At 40.8% G+C, this 13,266-nt stretch overlaps 1 protein-coding gene across 1 annotated transcript in view; it reads left to right on the plus strand.

Annotated features, from left to right (window-relative positions):
• The first annotated feature begins 505 nt into the window (after positions 1–505).
• The window catches only part of CACNA1D (calcium voltage-gated channel subunit alpha1 D), a 157,275-nt gene continuing 144,514 nt past the window's right edge, over positions 506–13,266 (plus strand). The window contains exons 1-3 of the mRNA XM_062008666.1: positions 506–542; positions 2,769–3,087; positions 5,386–5,491. Coding sequence (XP_061864650.1) covers positions 506–542; positions 2,769–3,087; positions 5,386–5,491 — 462 coding nt within the window. The remainder of the gene's footprint in view (positions 543–2,768; positions 3,088–5,385; positions 5,492–13,266) is intronic.

The raw sequence follows: 13,266 nt of genomic DNA on the forward strand, positions 1-13,266 counted from the left end.
CCTCTATTTGTAGCACCCGGAGCTCCAGGCGATTAGAGAGCGGCTCCGCGCCCCCGCCCGCCCGGCACCGCGGCAGCAGCAGGTGGCAGCGGCAGCAGCGAGGGAGTTAAACCTGTGGCGGCGGCGGGAGGAGGGGGACTGAGGAGGAGCAGGCAGCGGCAGGAGGAGGGGGACCGAGAAGCAGGCAGCAGGAGGGAGACTGAGGAGCAGGCGGCGGCAGTAGCAGCCGGGTTGCTAGGGATGGAGAGATCCCGTGTCACCCGGATGTGAGTGTCATGTTGGCCCAAACTCGGAGGGATTTGGCAGCGGCGAAGCAGCGGCAGCAGCGGGAGGAGGAGCAGCCCCTCGCACGTCGCTAGTCACTACCATGGGGGTCGGGTAGCGGGGAGCGCAGGGGGCAGCGCACACCTGGCTCGGGGTGAGGTGGAGGGCGGCTCTGCCCTTTTTTGGTTTTTTTTTTTTTTCCTTTTCATTTTCCTGTCTCACACTGGAGAAAGTGAGAATCATGCACCAGCAGCAGCAGCCCGAGCAGCACCCAGAAGGTAAGAGCCGGAGCTCCCACCAAGGGCAGCAGCATGCCTGGGGTGGAGGAGAGGGAGGGGGCAGCGGGGGAGGATTTATCAGGGATTTGAGAGTCGGGGATTAGGAAGGGGGTTGAGGATGGGGTAGGTTTGGGATGGGGAGGGGATGAGCGACTGGGTTCGGGAGAACCGGGAAGGGCAAGGGATGAGGTGAAGGCGCGTTAAGGTGCTGCCCTCGGCGTGTGACCAATATGGGAGCGCATTTATGCGTGTCTGTCTCGTGTCCTGGGGCCATTAATATCAACTGGCCGCGCCAGGGGAGGACACGGCTTGGTCTGCGTTTCTTTCTTATTTGTGTAATTGTGGTTGAACCTGAGTCTCCCCGAGGGCTTCCACGCGCCGGAGCAGGAGGGTAGCGAGGGGTTATGGCAGAGCGATGGGGGCGATGCCCGCGGCCCCCTGCCCTGCCCGGGCGCATCGGGCGAGCCGCGCGGCTCTCCAGCATTAATCCTTTCCGCCGCCGGGCTCCGGCGATGCTACAGCCCCCGATGCTGTTATCAAACGATTCGTTCCTCTCAAATAAGCAATAAGTTTTGTGGTTTTGCACCTGATGGGGCCCAGGGGCTCCTCGGGGAACGCAGACACCCGGGCATTGTTTCCCTTTCAAGTATTGATTTAAAGAGACGATGGATAGATAGATGGGTGGGTGGTTTATTTGCGCTGAGCCACGTTTCATGGCATCCCACCCGGCAGGCGAAAGGCGGGGGAGGTGGCTGTGCCATCGTTTTTTTTATTTGAAAAAAACAAATGGGAGGTGGTGGTGAGGGGAAAGAAAAGGGATGCTTCGGAAAAATGTTGGCGATGAAATGCCCACCTTTGCCCCCGGCGCCAGCCGCCCCCGAGGCGGCACAAGCCCCCCCGGCTCACCCAGCTGTTGATGCGCCGCCCGCTCGCCGCTGGCCAGCGCTGGTGCCGGCTCCCCGCGGCAGCTCGCCCGCTCCCGTGGGCGACGCGCGCCGTCTCCGGAGTGACCCAACACTCCCACCCCCCCGCCTCGCCCCCGCCGCCATCCCGGGGAGCCATCTTAGTGCTCCCGCGTCCCCTCGCCCCCCGCGCGCGCTGCCGCCCCTCGCGCAGGAGCGGGGCGGCGGGGAGCGGCGGCGGCTGGGGCCGGGCGCGCCCGCGTCCACGCGTGTTCGCGGCTCTCGCGTCTTTCTCGTCGCCGTGTCGCTTCCCCCGCCCCCCCCGTCTAGAAAAGGAGGGCTGTGCTTTTCTTGAGGCGCTTCTCTGTTTGCCGAACAGCGCACTGGGGACCTATTTTCCATCTCTTGCCCGAGTAGATGCATTTCACAGCCATCCCGCCTGGCAGCCCCAATTCCCACCACGTATATTGTGCCGTTCCTCCATTTTTCCCCCTTATTTTCCCATCCAGTCATCTTCAAGTTTTGAATTGCACTTCAGAGTCTCTTCTTCCTACAGGTGCGTGTAGGAGTAGACTCTGTTGCTCTAGTCAAAGAGCTCGTGAAGATCCTTGCGAGGAGACGGTATTTTGCCTTTTTTTTGCAGTCCTCTGAATAAAGAGGACTTAGTTATTTGGAAAGTGAAATTTGTTTTTTGAAATCCTTGTAAAAAATAAAAACCAATCCCTATTCCTGTACAGTGTGAAAGATACCAGTGCTTTATGAACATGTTTACCAGAAGACAATATTTGTTTCTTTGCTTGTGGGAGGCATCCACACATTTTTCTTTGAGAATGCTGAATAGGAGATTTAACTTGCTTATAGGATGTCTCTCCCCCCCCCTTCCCAGAGTTGGTTATTCTTAATTGAACAGTGTTTAAGAACTTAAAACAACTACTTTTTTTACCAAAACAAAGTGAGGAAAGTAGCAAGTGCAAAGGTACTACAGCAAACTGATCTTAGAAGTAGCTGAGTTTTATTTGATAAGCAGGGTGACAGAAAGCTGCCATCCAGTGAGGGAAAAAAATGCAGTAAGTGGAAAAATCTAAGTGTGGAGTGTTTGTGTTTTGATGCTTGCATTAAAGGTGAAGTTATAATACTGATTCCTTAGCAGTTTTGGCTGCTGTCCAATCACATGTATAAATGCATACATTTGTGCTGTGTAGTATATGTGATGGAAGCATCACAGTGCTAAGAGGTCTTAAAATAAAGTTTGTCAGAAATGTTGTGACACACTTTAGCAGAAAAAAATTATAACCAAGTATTTTTTTTTCCTTTTATCCCACAGAGGTGAACTATGCAAGTAGCACCAGAATTCCTCTCCCTGGTGACGGACCAGCTGTTCAGTCAAACAGTTCAGCACCATCCAAGCAAACTGTTCTATCTTGGCAAGCTGCAATTGATGCTGCTAGACAAGCAAAGGCTGCCCAAAATATGAGCACCACCACAGCCCAGCCTGTAGGATCTCTGTCCCAAAGAAAACGCCAGCAATATGCCAAGAGCAAAAAACAGGGTAATACGTCTAATAGTCGGCCACCTCGTGCCCTTTTCTGTTTATCCCTCAACAACCCAATACGAAGAGCCTGCATTAGTCTAGTAGAATGGAAGTATCCTTTGGTGTACTTTCTTTTTTACCATTTCTCCTTGCATTTTCTGAATGTATCAAGAGGATCGTTATACAGCATCTCTTGGAGCGTCCCAAACACACTAGTTCATTGGCAGGTGTGGGTAGCTGACAATCTCAATAGTAGTTAATTTTGCTTAACTTGCCTTTAAAGGTAACCTCTTGCTTTGGTCATAATGACATAGAATAGTATTTTACTGAAGTAGCTGAAAGTCAGAAGAGCTCATAGCTGTTCCTTTTTTTCTTGGAGGAGAGGGGAGGATGTTTTCAGAAGTCTTAAAATCTATGAGCTTATTTTACATTGCATACCAGCAAGTGTCTGTATTGCATTTGTTGCCTTTCCAAATGAGATTGAATGGATAGATGTGCATCTAGCTGTGTTAATTGGGAGATGACCTAAGATGTCAAGCTTGTGCCTTCCATGTTGCAATTTGGTGTATTGCCATTAGGGTAGGTGAGTCAGATTAAGAAATCCTTTAAAGAAGGTTATTTTTCCAAGTATGAAAGTAGGGAAGATTTACAGTGTATCTACCACTAAATATGTATGGAAACATGTACATCTGTAGATGGGAGATCAGATATTCTGGCCTGTATTCATGATGACTTGTCTGCTTGGAAGGATTGCTTTGTCTATACTTCAGTGGTTGTGATGTGGAAGTATGTGTATCTCTTTGGTAGAACTGGCAGCATGTTCATTTAGTATATTATTTAACTCTCCAGGTTTGAAATAGAGAAGATTTTTGTTGAGGTATGAGGAGAAAAATGTTTGCCTATTAGCCATGGCAACATCCCTGTAATGGCAAACAGCTGTTCAAGAGTAGATTACTGAAGTAAAACTTCTTTTGTTACTTTAAACAGAACAGCCAGCCTGGCAATAGGAACTGTTACTCATTTATAGGGCTTGGTTTTTTCATTTCTTTGAACATAATTCAATTTCAAATTAAAGATAGCGAAGCAGAGTCTTCTTTCATTTGGACTGGTAGAAGTCCAACTAATTTCAGTAAATTGGCCTCTCCTTGGCTAAGGTCAGTTAAATGAAATTACTATGGATTTAGAGTGAAATAACTCAGGGCAGAATTTTTCCCAGTAGCACTACATCATAAAACAAAGCCGTCAGCCTTGCTCTGGTGTCATTTGTTGGTTTCAGTCTGGAGAACCTTGCAGGTTAAGATGCGTGATGTAACTTTATTTTGTATACAGCAAAGGAGTTGTTGATATTGGTAGGTTTTGTGAACATAAACTCAGCCCTTGAGGAAACAAACTTTTTGTAGTCCAACCAAACAAAATTTAACAGACCTCAAGGGCTATATGGGTTTTGTAAGTGTTCAATTTTCTTTACTGAAAAATATCTTAAACTGCTAAAACTATTCTTTTGAGTTTGTTCAGTGCTCTTCCCTCAGTCTTTTATGGGACTCTTATGGACACATTGGGAAATTCTGTATTGAATGAGGAAAGAATGTAAAAAATCATGTGTACCTCCATGTCTGTAGTTTAAAGAAGATAATGAAATATTTTGGGAGAAAGGCTAATTAATGATAAACTGAAGGATGAACATAGGCATGACTTTTAAGAAAAATTTATCTTTCTAGAAGACAAAAGGTATCTCCAGGTTTCAACTGCTGTTACCCAGACATGATATAAAAAGTGTGCCTGCAGTTCATGCCATGGTCAGTGTGAAAGCCTATAGCCTCTCAGTGTACCTGCCTGCCAAGCCATTAATGAGATTCTGTTCCCCAGTCTACTTACCTAAACTTCCATCTGTCCTGGCCAAAGCAAAATTGATCAGGAGTCCAGCTGTCAGATACACAAAGGGGCCTCAGAACTTTCCTATGTCCATTGTACAGCTTTCCAGCTTGTACACTGGAGAAGAGTTGGAAGTTGTGGAGGATCTTTCTTATATCCTACTATGAACTAGATGCCAAATGATTTTCCTCCTTTGGACAAACACTTAACATTAATGAGACTTAATGTGAGCATGTGAGGACAGAACCGCTCAACAAGTATTCCTTTCCCTCCATGATGACCCACGTTTGAGAATGTATAATTTTATTAACCTCTGGAATGTCAAGTGCTCTATGGCAGCTGTTGAAAGATCATTATGATGGAAAATAATAAGGTATACTGATATAACGACAGGTGACGAAGTGTTTGTCACAGTTAACAGTCAAAAGATTGTCTTGAAAGTAAGACTTGCTTTATATGAGTTGATGCTGAAAGGAGAAGTAGACTTCAGTGCTTGTAGATACTAATAATTCATGAATTCCTTAACAAGATTTTCCAGACCATTTGACATATTTATACTACTGTCTATTTTTGCCAATTGTGTGGCCTTAGCTGTTTACATCCCATTCCCAGAAGATGATTCTAATTCAACTAATCATAATTTGGTAAGTACTTCTGAGGTTTTTTTTTAATCTATTTGCTATACTTCTAACTTTTGATGGTCATGATTAGCTGCTAGTATTTGAGACTGTATTAAGTAGAAATAATTTTAAAGAATTAGAATCGAAGTATAGTGATTCTTTAAAATATACATGGAATTGTTTTAGGGTTATTTCAGTTTCAGTATGTGATCCTTTATGATTTTTCATCAGTGAAATTCTTTGGAGGGGAATGTATGTTAATATTGTGCTGTGTGTAGATGTATATTTGCGTGGTATGAAAACTTTAATTTTAATTTCTATTGTTTGGATTCTTTAAATATATTTGCTAGCTGTTATTATATCTGAGACTTGTTTCAGTCCTTCTGAAGTTTTACTACCTTTCCTAGTATGCTTATCTAGTCTGTTTTAAATCTTTAATGGTGTTATTTAGTTGTGTATTTCACTAGATATTTTATTTGTTAATAAGAGGATCATGGGAAATTAACTTTCATAGATTTTAAAGTAATGGGAACATCAATGTGAATTGTACAAGCGGTCACTGCTGGTATAAGTGATCTTTCAAAAAGGGATGGTACTATAAGTAGTGTATAGAGAAGTATTTTTTGATTTAAAATAGTATGCTAGCTTTGTGCTTTGAAGTATATAATGAAAATGAATGTTGTTTTAATTTTCTATTAAAACTCATACAGGCAATATACAAGGGCAATATTGAATTACATTGCAATAATTTCATTGTTGGTATTAAACACCATTGTGATATAGTGTGTCAGCAGTCCTGTGCACTCAAACCCAGCATGTTACTTTTTTTGGGAGGAGAGGAGGTTTGTTCGTGAAATAAAGAATTGGATACCAGTAAGTAGGTGAATTTAGGTTGATAGGAGGTCTTCTATTTATGAACATGTTTGTGTAATTTGTGATATGTTTATTTTCCTAAAAGTACCTATTCTGTGCATCTGGCCCATTTAATATATTTTTAAAAATCAAGATTAAGCAAATATGGACAATAAAAAATGCTGGTGAAAGGCAGAATAATTCAGGTCAATGTAAAGAGCGATTTGTGCAGCTGTGGATTTAGCCAACCAGCAGTCTTTGCCTCTCCTTTCTCTTTTTTTTTTTTTCCCCCTGAGAAATTCAGGGCACAAATCTCCATAGCTGTCAATCCACCAAGAGATCCGCTAATAGCTAATTTCATAAAGCATTACATGAAAGGGTAAAGCAGTTACTTGTGGCAGAAGCTAATAATATTTGAAGAAATGTTTTTAGCATTAGTTGCGTTAAGCTAACATCTGGTATTTCTGACCTAATTCTACAATGCTCCAATATTTGAAAGGAAATAAGTGTTTTCATCCCTGATGGTTTTTCTTTTTTTTAATCTTATATGACCATGTTAGTCTAAGAAAAATATAAATTACTTTTTTTAGTAAGAGATCATTATCCGTTTTAAGTAGAAATGGTCTTGGATGAGACCAGTCATAGGATATAAAGTTCATGGAGCCATTTAAATTCTCTCAACTTCCCATTTAAATTTGCATCCCATTTCTACTGATGAGTAATTCACCTAAGCTTGTTCAAAGAGCAGAACTTATCCTGACAACATACTTTCAGGTGCTGGGACAGATTTAAGCCCATTAAGGGAATACACAGGCACATCCTGTGTGTCAGAGCTAATAAATAGTTCTGGAATGAACAGCATTGGTTTTTCTTACAACCAAGATTCTGCATCATGAAATACATTAACCAGTGGGCTGGATTCGTCTCTCTTCCTCTGGTATTTTGTTGCCTTTTTTCCTACTTTTTTCTTCCTATTTCTTTCCCATGTCGTTCGGTGAACTCTTAGTGCGGATTCAAGTGAACTATGAGGGAGTATCGAAGTTAGAGACCTTCAGGCTTGCTTGTGAACCTGCTTAAACTTGCATTTCCTCAAACTTGAGGTGTATGTATAGAGTTGAGAGAGAAAGCTGTCAGCTGTTCTATAGTGAAAGTAGGGATTATTTTGTTGAATAACATTAAGATCTTTTGTGATCCTGGTCTAAAGAACCAGACCAAATCTTGAAAATCAGTAATAAATCTAATGAATAGGTTTGATAGGACTTTAGTCCAATGCATGTGCATGTGTTTATCTTCCATGAACCCTACACTGCCAGTTTGATTTTGCTAGATGACTGTACCCCTCTCTAGCTTTAAATCAAGCTGAAAAATGGAGGGAAACGAGGTAATCTCTCCTTCCAGCCCAGGAGTTTGATCCTATCAACCTCACAGCCTCTTCTCCTGCCTTTAATCTCTCTGGATACAGGCATCTATTGATACTGTGCAGATTGGAGCACTTGCACTTATCACTTGGTGCCTCAGGGGTAGAGTCCAGAGTGAGAAACAGGAACATAGCCTGCTTCACTCCTCTTATAAAACCCCACAAGTTCAGCTTTATGACTTTTAGTTTGCATGTGGATATTATATCTAGGGTTTGGTTCTCAGGGAGAAAAACAACATTGCTTCATTGAGTTGAATAGATGAATTGCTTCCCATCAGGTAGCTGAACTGGCTCGTATGCTTTTAATTTGTAAACAGAAAAAAGTATTTACAGATGTGGATTTTTTTTTTTCAAGTGGAAAATATAAGTAATTTGTAATCAGCCATGGAAAGAGGAAGCAATGGTGCAAGAGTTAGCACTGGGAAGTAGTAACTAGAAATGGAAACTTTTCTAGTTTTGCTTGGGATGGGGGGAAGGCTGCATCTATGAGAAACTGAGAAGTCGAAGTGTTCGTTGTTTGAGTTCAGGAAGATTGCGATGGCAACCTTAGTCCATGGGGGTATGTGCAGAACAGGTATTAATTTCTCTTGGTGCTGGGATGTTAGCAAACGGCTTCTATATGATGGTATGATTTCCAAAACTTGTAAGAGAAGCTGGAGATACAATTTCTGAGTCTCTTGCTGTGACTGATCCAGTGAAACACTGACCATATGTCAACCACTGAACCACTGCCTGGGCTGCGAGTGAGCGAGCCCTGTTCTTTTTCATGAACGTTTCAACACGTGGTGTCTAGTCAACACCAAGTCAGTTGTTATTACTACATTGCAGTAGGAGTGACAAAATAGATTTTATCACAAGTTAACCAAAGATACAACAAATATTTTAAGAATCGGGTGGATGTGTCTTCAGGCAAACAGCAAATTGAATGTATGCATATTTATATTTTGTTTAAGTAGGATTTATCTTGGGAATTTGTTATTCTTGAATGTGAGTCAATTTTTAATCTGAAATATCTTTTGATAGATGTCTATGAGAAGGTTCCACAGTGCTGTTTTTGGGCAGTAGATCATTTGGAGGAAATGGATAGTTCAAGAAAAGGATTAATTATGATATCAGTGACTAAATTAAGTAGATGGTAATAACTGATGTAGAATAGGAGTCTTTTTCATTATTAGGGTTTTTTTTGTCTGTTGTTTCACCTTCTGAGTAGGCAAGCTTAGATTTCTCTTTTGCCTTTTTGCCATCCTTGGAGAGTAGAGGTTGCACGACAGCTATCTTCTTGCGTAATGATTTCACGGTCATCCTTATTCTCTCTCAAAACTGATATGTTAGTACTAGGTGGTATAAAAAAATACTTTTCAAATGAAGTGCAGAGTTAAATTCAGATTGTACTGTGCTTGGCCACTTGCCAAGTGTTACAGTCCTGTGTTCTGTGGTAAAATTTATCTAATCCTTGTCTAAACCATCTTGATGTGTGTCACGTGTTTGCCAGGAGAGGGAGGAGGAAGGGATCTTCTTTACTATACTTTGAATGGAGTAGTTCTCTCTTGCTTTTCTATACTGTATAGAGTGCAATACAGACTAATGAACTTGAAAAACAGTGAACTCAGTCTTGGATTCTACTTAATAATTAGTCCCTAATCACTTAATATTCTTTCACAAGTGGGTCCCATTCTTCCACAAGTAGATGAAACTTACTGAATCAGAAGCTATCTATCATTTTATGAGAGAACAGGGGTAGTGTACTCTGAGATGAAATCCTCATAAGATCACTAATTCAAATTTTAATGTAGTTTCATCTGCCTTCTGAAGTTTCAGGTATTCTGAACTTTCAATGCTTGTTTCAGCTCTTTTGGCAGTGTTTCTTGTCTGAGCTTGATAAGAAGCAGTTTCTGGCAGGAAAGGCTTCCTGTATATATCTTTTTTTTTGCTTCTGTCTTTTCCTTTTTTCTTCATCTATGGTATGTTATTTACCTTCATGTCTTTTGTCTTTGTTAACTTCCCACTCATTTCTTTCTTGTTATTTTTTTGTCTCTACCCTCTGGCTTCCCTCTGTGTTTACTCTTCTGTTTCTCCTCTTCTGCACCATGATTTGCTCTATCTCACTCTTCTACATAATTTTTTCTGTCTTTTTTTCTTTCCTGCAGTACTGTGTTTTGCACTCCTGTGCTTTGCCTCCTACTGACTTTCCCATTGGTCCGACTAGCGTTGAGCTGCTTACTGGAGAGTGTGCAGACAGGCTGGCACAATGCAAGTCTGGGTTTTGACTGTGATCAAGACATGTTCTTTTCCTTTCTTTCTTTAAATAAGTAAATGTGAACAATAAGGCAGCATCCAACCATACAGAGTCTATGAAAACTATGCCCCTGAAGTTTGAGTTAAGTCTGCTTGGGTGTACTGCATTGCTTGTGACTAGTGATGCTGTTTTACTTGGAGACTGACAGCCTATGCATTTTGGGACACTTGTATAAATTACAGCAAGTTGGTGAGTGCAAAGCCACATGAGTAAAGGGCTTAACCCAAATGCATAAATGACTGGAATGTAATATTTAATGACTCTATGCCCTCTGATAGCGGGATTCTTCAGCCTTGTTTCTGACTGTGAGGTTTTGCATTAAAAGAAGATCTCTGCAACCTGTGCTTACAGTGCTGGTCAGGTGATGGTCCTGGCCACCTTCTTATCTTTCTTGCACACAGTTGGGACTGGGAGAGCCATTGTGGGGGACGCTGCCACAGAAAGCTGATGTCTGTGCCCTACCTTTGAGGCAAAGATTTCCTCTGTAAGGAGATTTAGATGGATCTTTCAGGGCCTCCAGCAGCAGGAAAGCTGGTGTTGTCCCTGAACTGTTACTTGTGCCTTCAATCTAGGGCACAGCAGGAGAGTGCTCTGAGAAGAACCGGGTGAACTCTTGACTTAGAGGTGTCAGGCTTCCTGTCCTTATCTCATTAGCAACCCTATGACTCATTCAGTACTAAAGACACATGAGTAATTAATCCATCCATTGAAATGGTTGTTTTTTACTGTGCACCCAGTTATCCTATATGTGTAGCTTATCTGAAAATAATGTGGAATGTTGTAAATTTTAACCATATTTAGTAAATACTTTTAAAGATTTTTATTTAATTGCTAAATGTTCTACAATGTATTTTTAGGAAGACTTCTACATACCTCTACTGTCTTTGTTGTATTTACCTTTTTCAGTTCAAAGGTCTTTGAGAGCCCGTGTCTCTCATCCCTCAGGTGGAACGTCTTCCAGTCTCAACAACTTTTTCATACTCTGTTTCTGATCTTTTTGTACCTTTAGATTCTTAGCTAATGCTTTCTCTAATGTCTCAGCTAGCTGACATAGAAGTCACCCGTGTAAACTTTTAAGGAAAGGTGCAATTTGGACTCTACTGAAAATGCTTCATTTTTGTCCACGGGTAAACATGATAGAGAGGTTACAAATTTTGTGTGGATTTAGCGAAGCACCTAACTACCAGTACAAAAGTCACTAGTTTAATTATTTTCAAGGGAAAACATCATTAAGTTTGATTTGAAAAAAGATTCAAGACTATTGCATCTAATTGTAACAGATACATCACAGGAATTGTATGTTGTGTATTGATCCAAGTCAGTGAAATGTATTGATAGTTTTCTGAGTATTCAGGAGGGCCTACGAGAAAGTCAGTAGCTTAATTTTGGAAACCCCTCACATATTAGGAGCTCTCCTCCTTTTCACACAGGCTTAAACATCAAGAGGGTTGAATTCTCATCAGGGTTTTTTTTGTGTCTATATGCATATGTAAATGTTTTAAGAGATAGTTTAAATTTTTTTTCCTGCCACTTTTAATGTACATGAATTAATCTGATATATATTTACTCACTCAAAAAACTGTGAAGTAACTATTTAACTACTGGAGCAGCCTGATATCTTTCTGAAAATTAATAGTAAAGCTGTTTGGTTATTATATGAGACAGTATGCATCAGTAAGTAACCTTTGCACAACTGCAAGAATTCCTTAATAGATGACATTTCTGCAAGGGGATTATTACAAAATATTCTAATGCTGTACTAAGCCTTATCTTAATATTTAACATTTTTATATTACTGGCAGCTCAACATTTCCAGTATTATGCATTAGCTAATTATTATGGATTGCTTTGACTTTTATCAGGGCAGATCATGAATTCAGAAAACTTTTTCCCTTTATGTTGTAATGCACAGCTCTGCAAAAAAAGTCAGATGAAAATTCTGAGTTGGTGATGTTTTATGTCCCCATTGTCCTGCAGCCAGTTCCCAGACCTATTTTCCCTGTTCTACTTAATTTACTTGTTCTGCACTGTAACAGTAGCATGAAGTAACTCTGGAATTCTCTTGGTAAACATAGTGCACAGGTCAAGTCCTTCTCTAGTGAATGAATCAGAAATTTTATTTCATGCTCTGGTATAAGAAAAGAGACATTCTTGAAAGAAAGGTATGACCAAGATGATTTGCAATTTCCAGCTGGTAGAAAGGTCACTTGGTTTAGTGCAGGTTTTGGAATAACGTAGACTAGGTCTTGCTCTTTATTTTAGTTTGTGTACACTAGTGCAACTTGGGATCTAGCTACTCCTGTACAGGTAAAAAATTGGAGTGCAAGGTTAAGAGAAGAAGCTCTGCAGCTTAGTTGAACAGATTCCTGTTAAAAACACTGCAAAAATAATTTTGTCGTCCTTTTTTTTTTGATGCAGGAGATAGCTTCTTGGTTATCCAAACCAGACAACCTTACAAAAAGATGTACTTCGTGCTGTTTGAAGGGAAATGTTTTCCCCTGTTCAGAGTTGCAAGCTTGTTCCTGTGGGGAATTCCTGCTAAGTGCTTGTCTCTCCTTAAAAAGGTTTGCTGGTAGTGCCTTACTGGCAAACTGCCTAGGGAGATATGACATCCGCCAGAAAGGCTATAATAGAAAAAGAACTTTACAGTTAGTCTCCCAAGCAGATTAGTGCTGTTTACTATTTTCTGGTTAAATTGTGCTGTGAAGAGCAGTGATTCTCCACCCTTTTTCCCTTACTCCCTGTTTGATTAAGGTATACCTGCAAAATGTCAAGTATAGCCTGGTCACAATAAAAGTATATCCCTGTACTTCCAAAATACACAGCATGATCTTATTAGTTACTCTATCAGTTGAATAGTCAATGGTAAAGTAGTTAGATCTGACATATATGAATTCTAGAAATTCAAGTCTAAAGTGAGCATTTAAGATAACAGATGTTTGTACTTTTCTTACAAATAGAGTAAAAGTTGCTTTTCAAGTGCTCTGAAAAAAACATGAAAAAATATAGGTTATAAACTAGTTTACTGACTGTATGTAAACCATGTGAATTACTAATTTACTGCAATACTGGGGATATAAATTTAACAAGACACTAACCTACAGTTTTATTCCTTGACAATAGCTGCTACTGTAAAGGAACCCCTGAAAATTGTTTGTGAAGTTTTAACTGAATAATGAACACATAAATCAAGAATCTTTACATGTTGACAGATATCAGTAGCACACCAAAAGC

Source organism: Colius striatus, chromosome 15 (assembly GCF_028858725.1).
Source record: "Colius striatus isolate bColStr4 chromosome 15, bColStr4.1.hap1, whole genome shotgun sequence".
Lineage (NCBI taxonomy): Eukaryota > Metazoa > Chordata > Aves > Coliiformes > Coliidae > Colius > Colius striatus.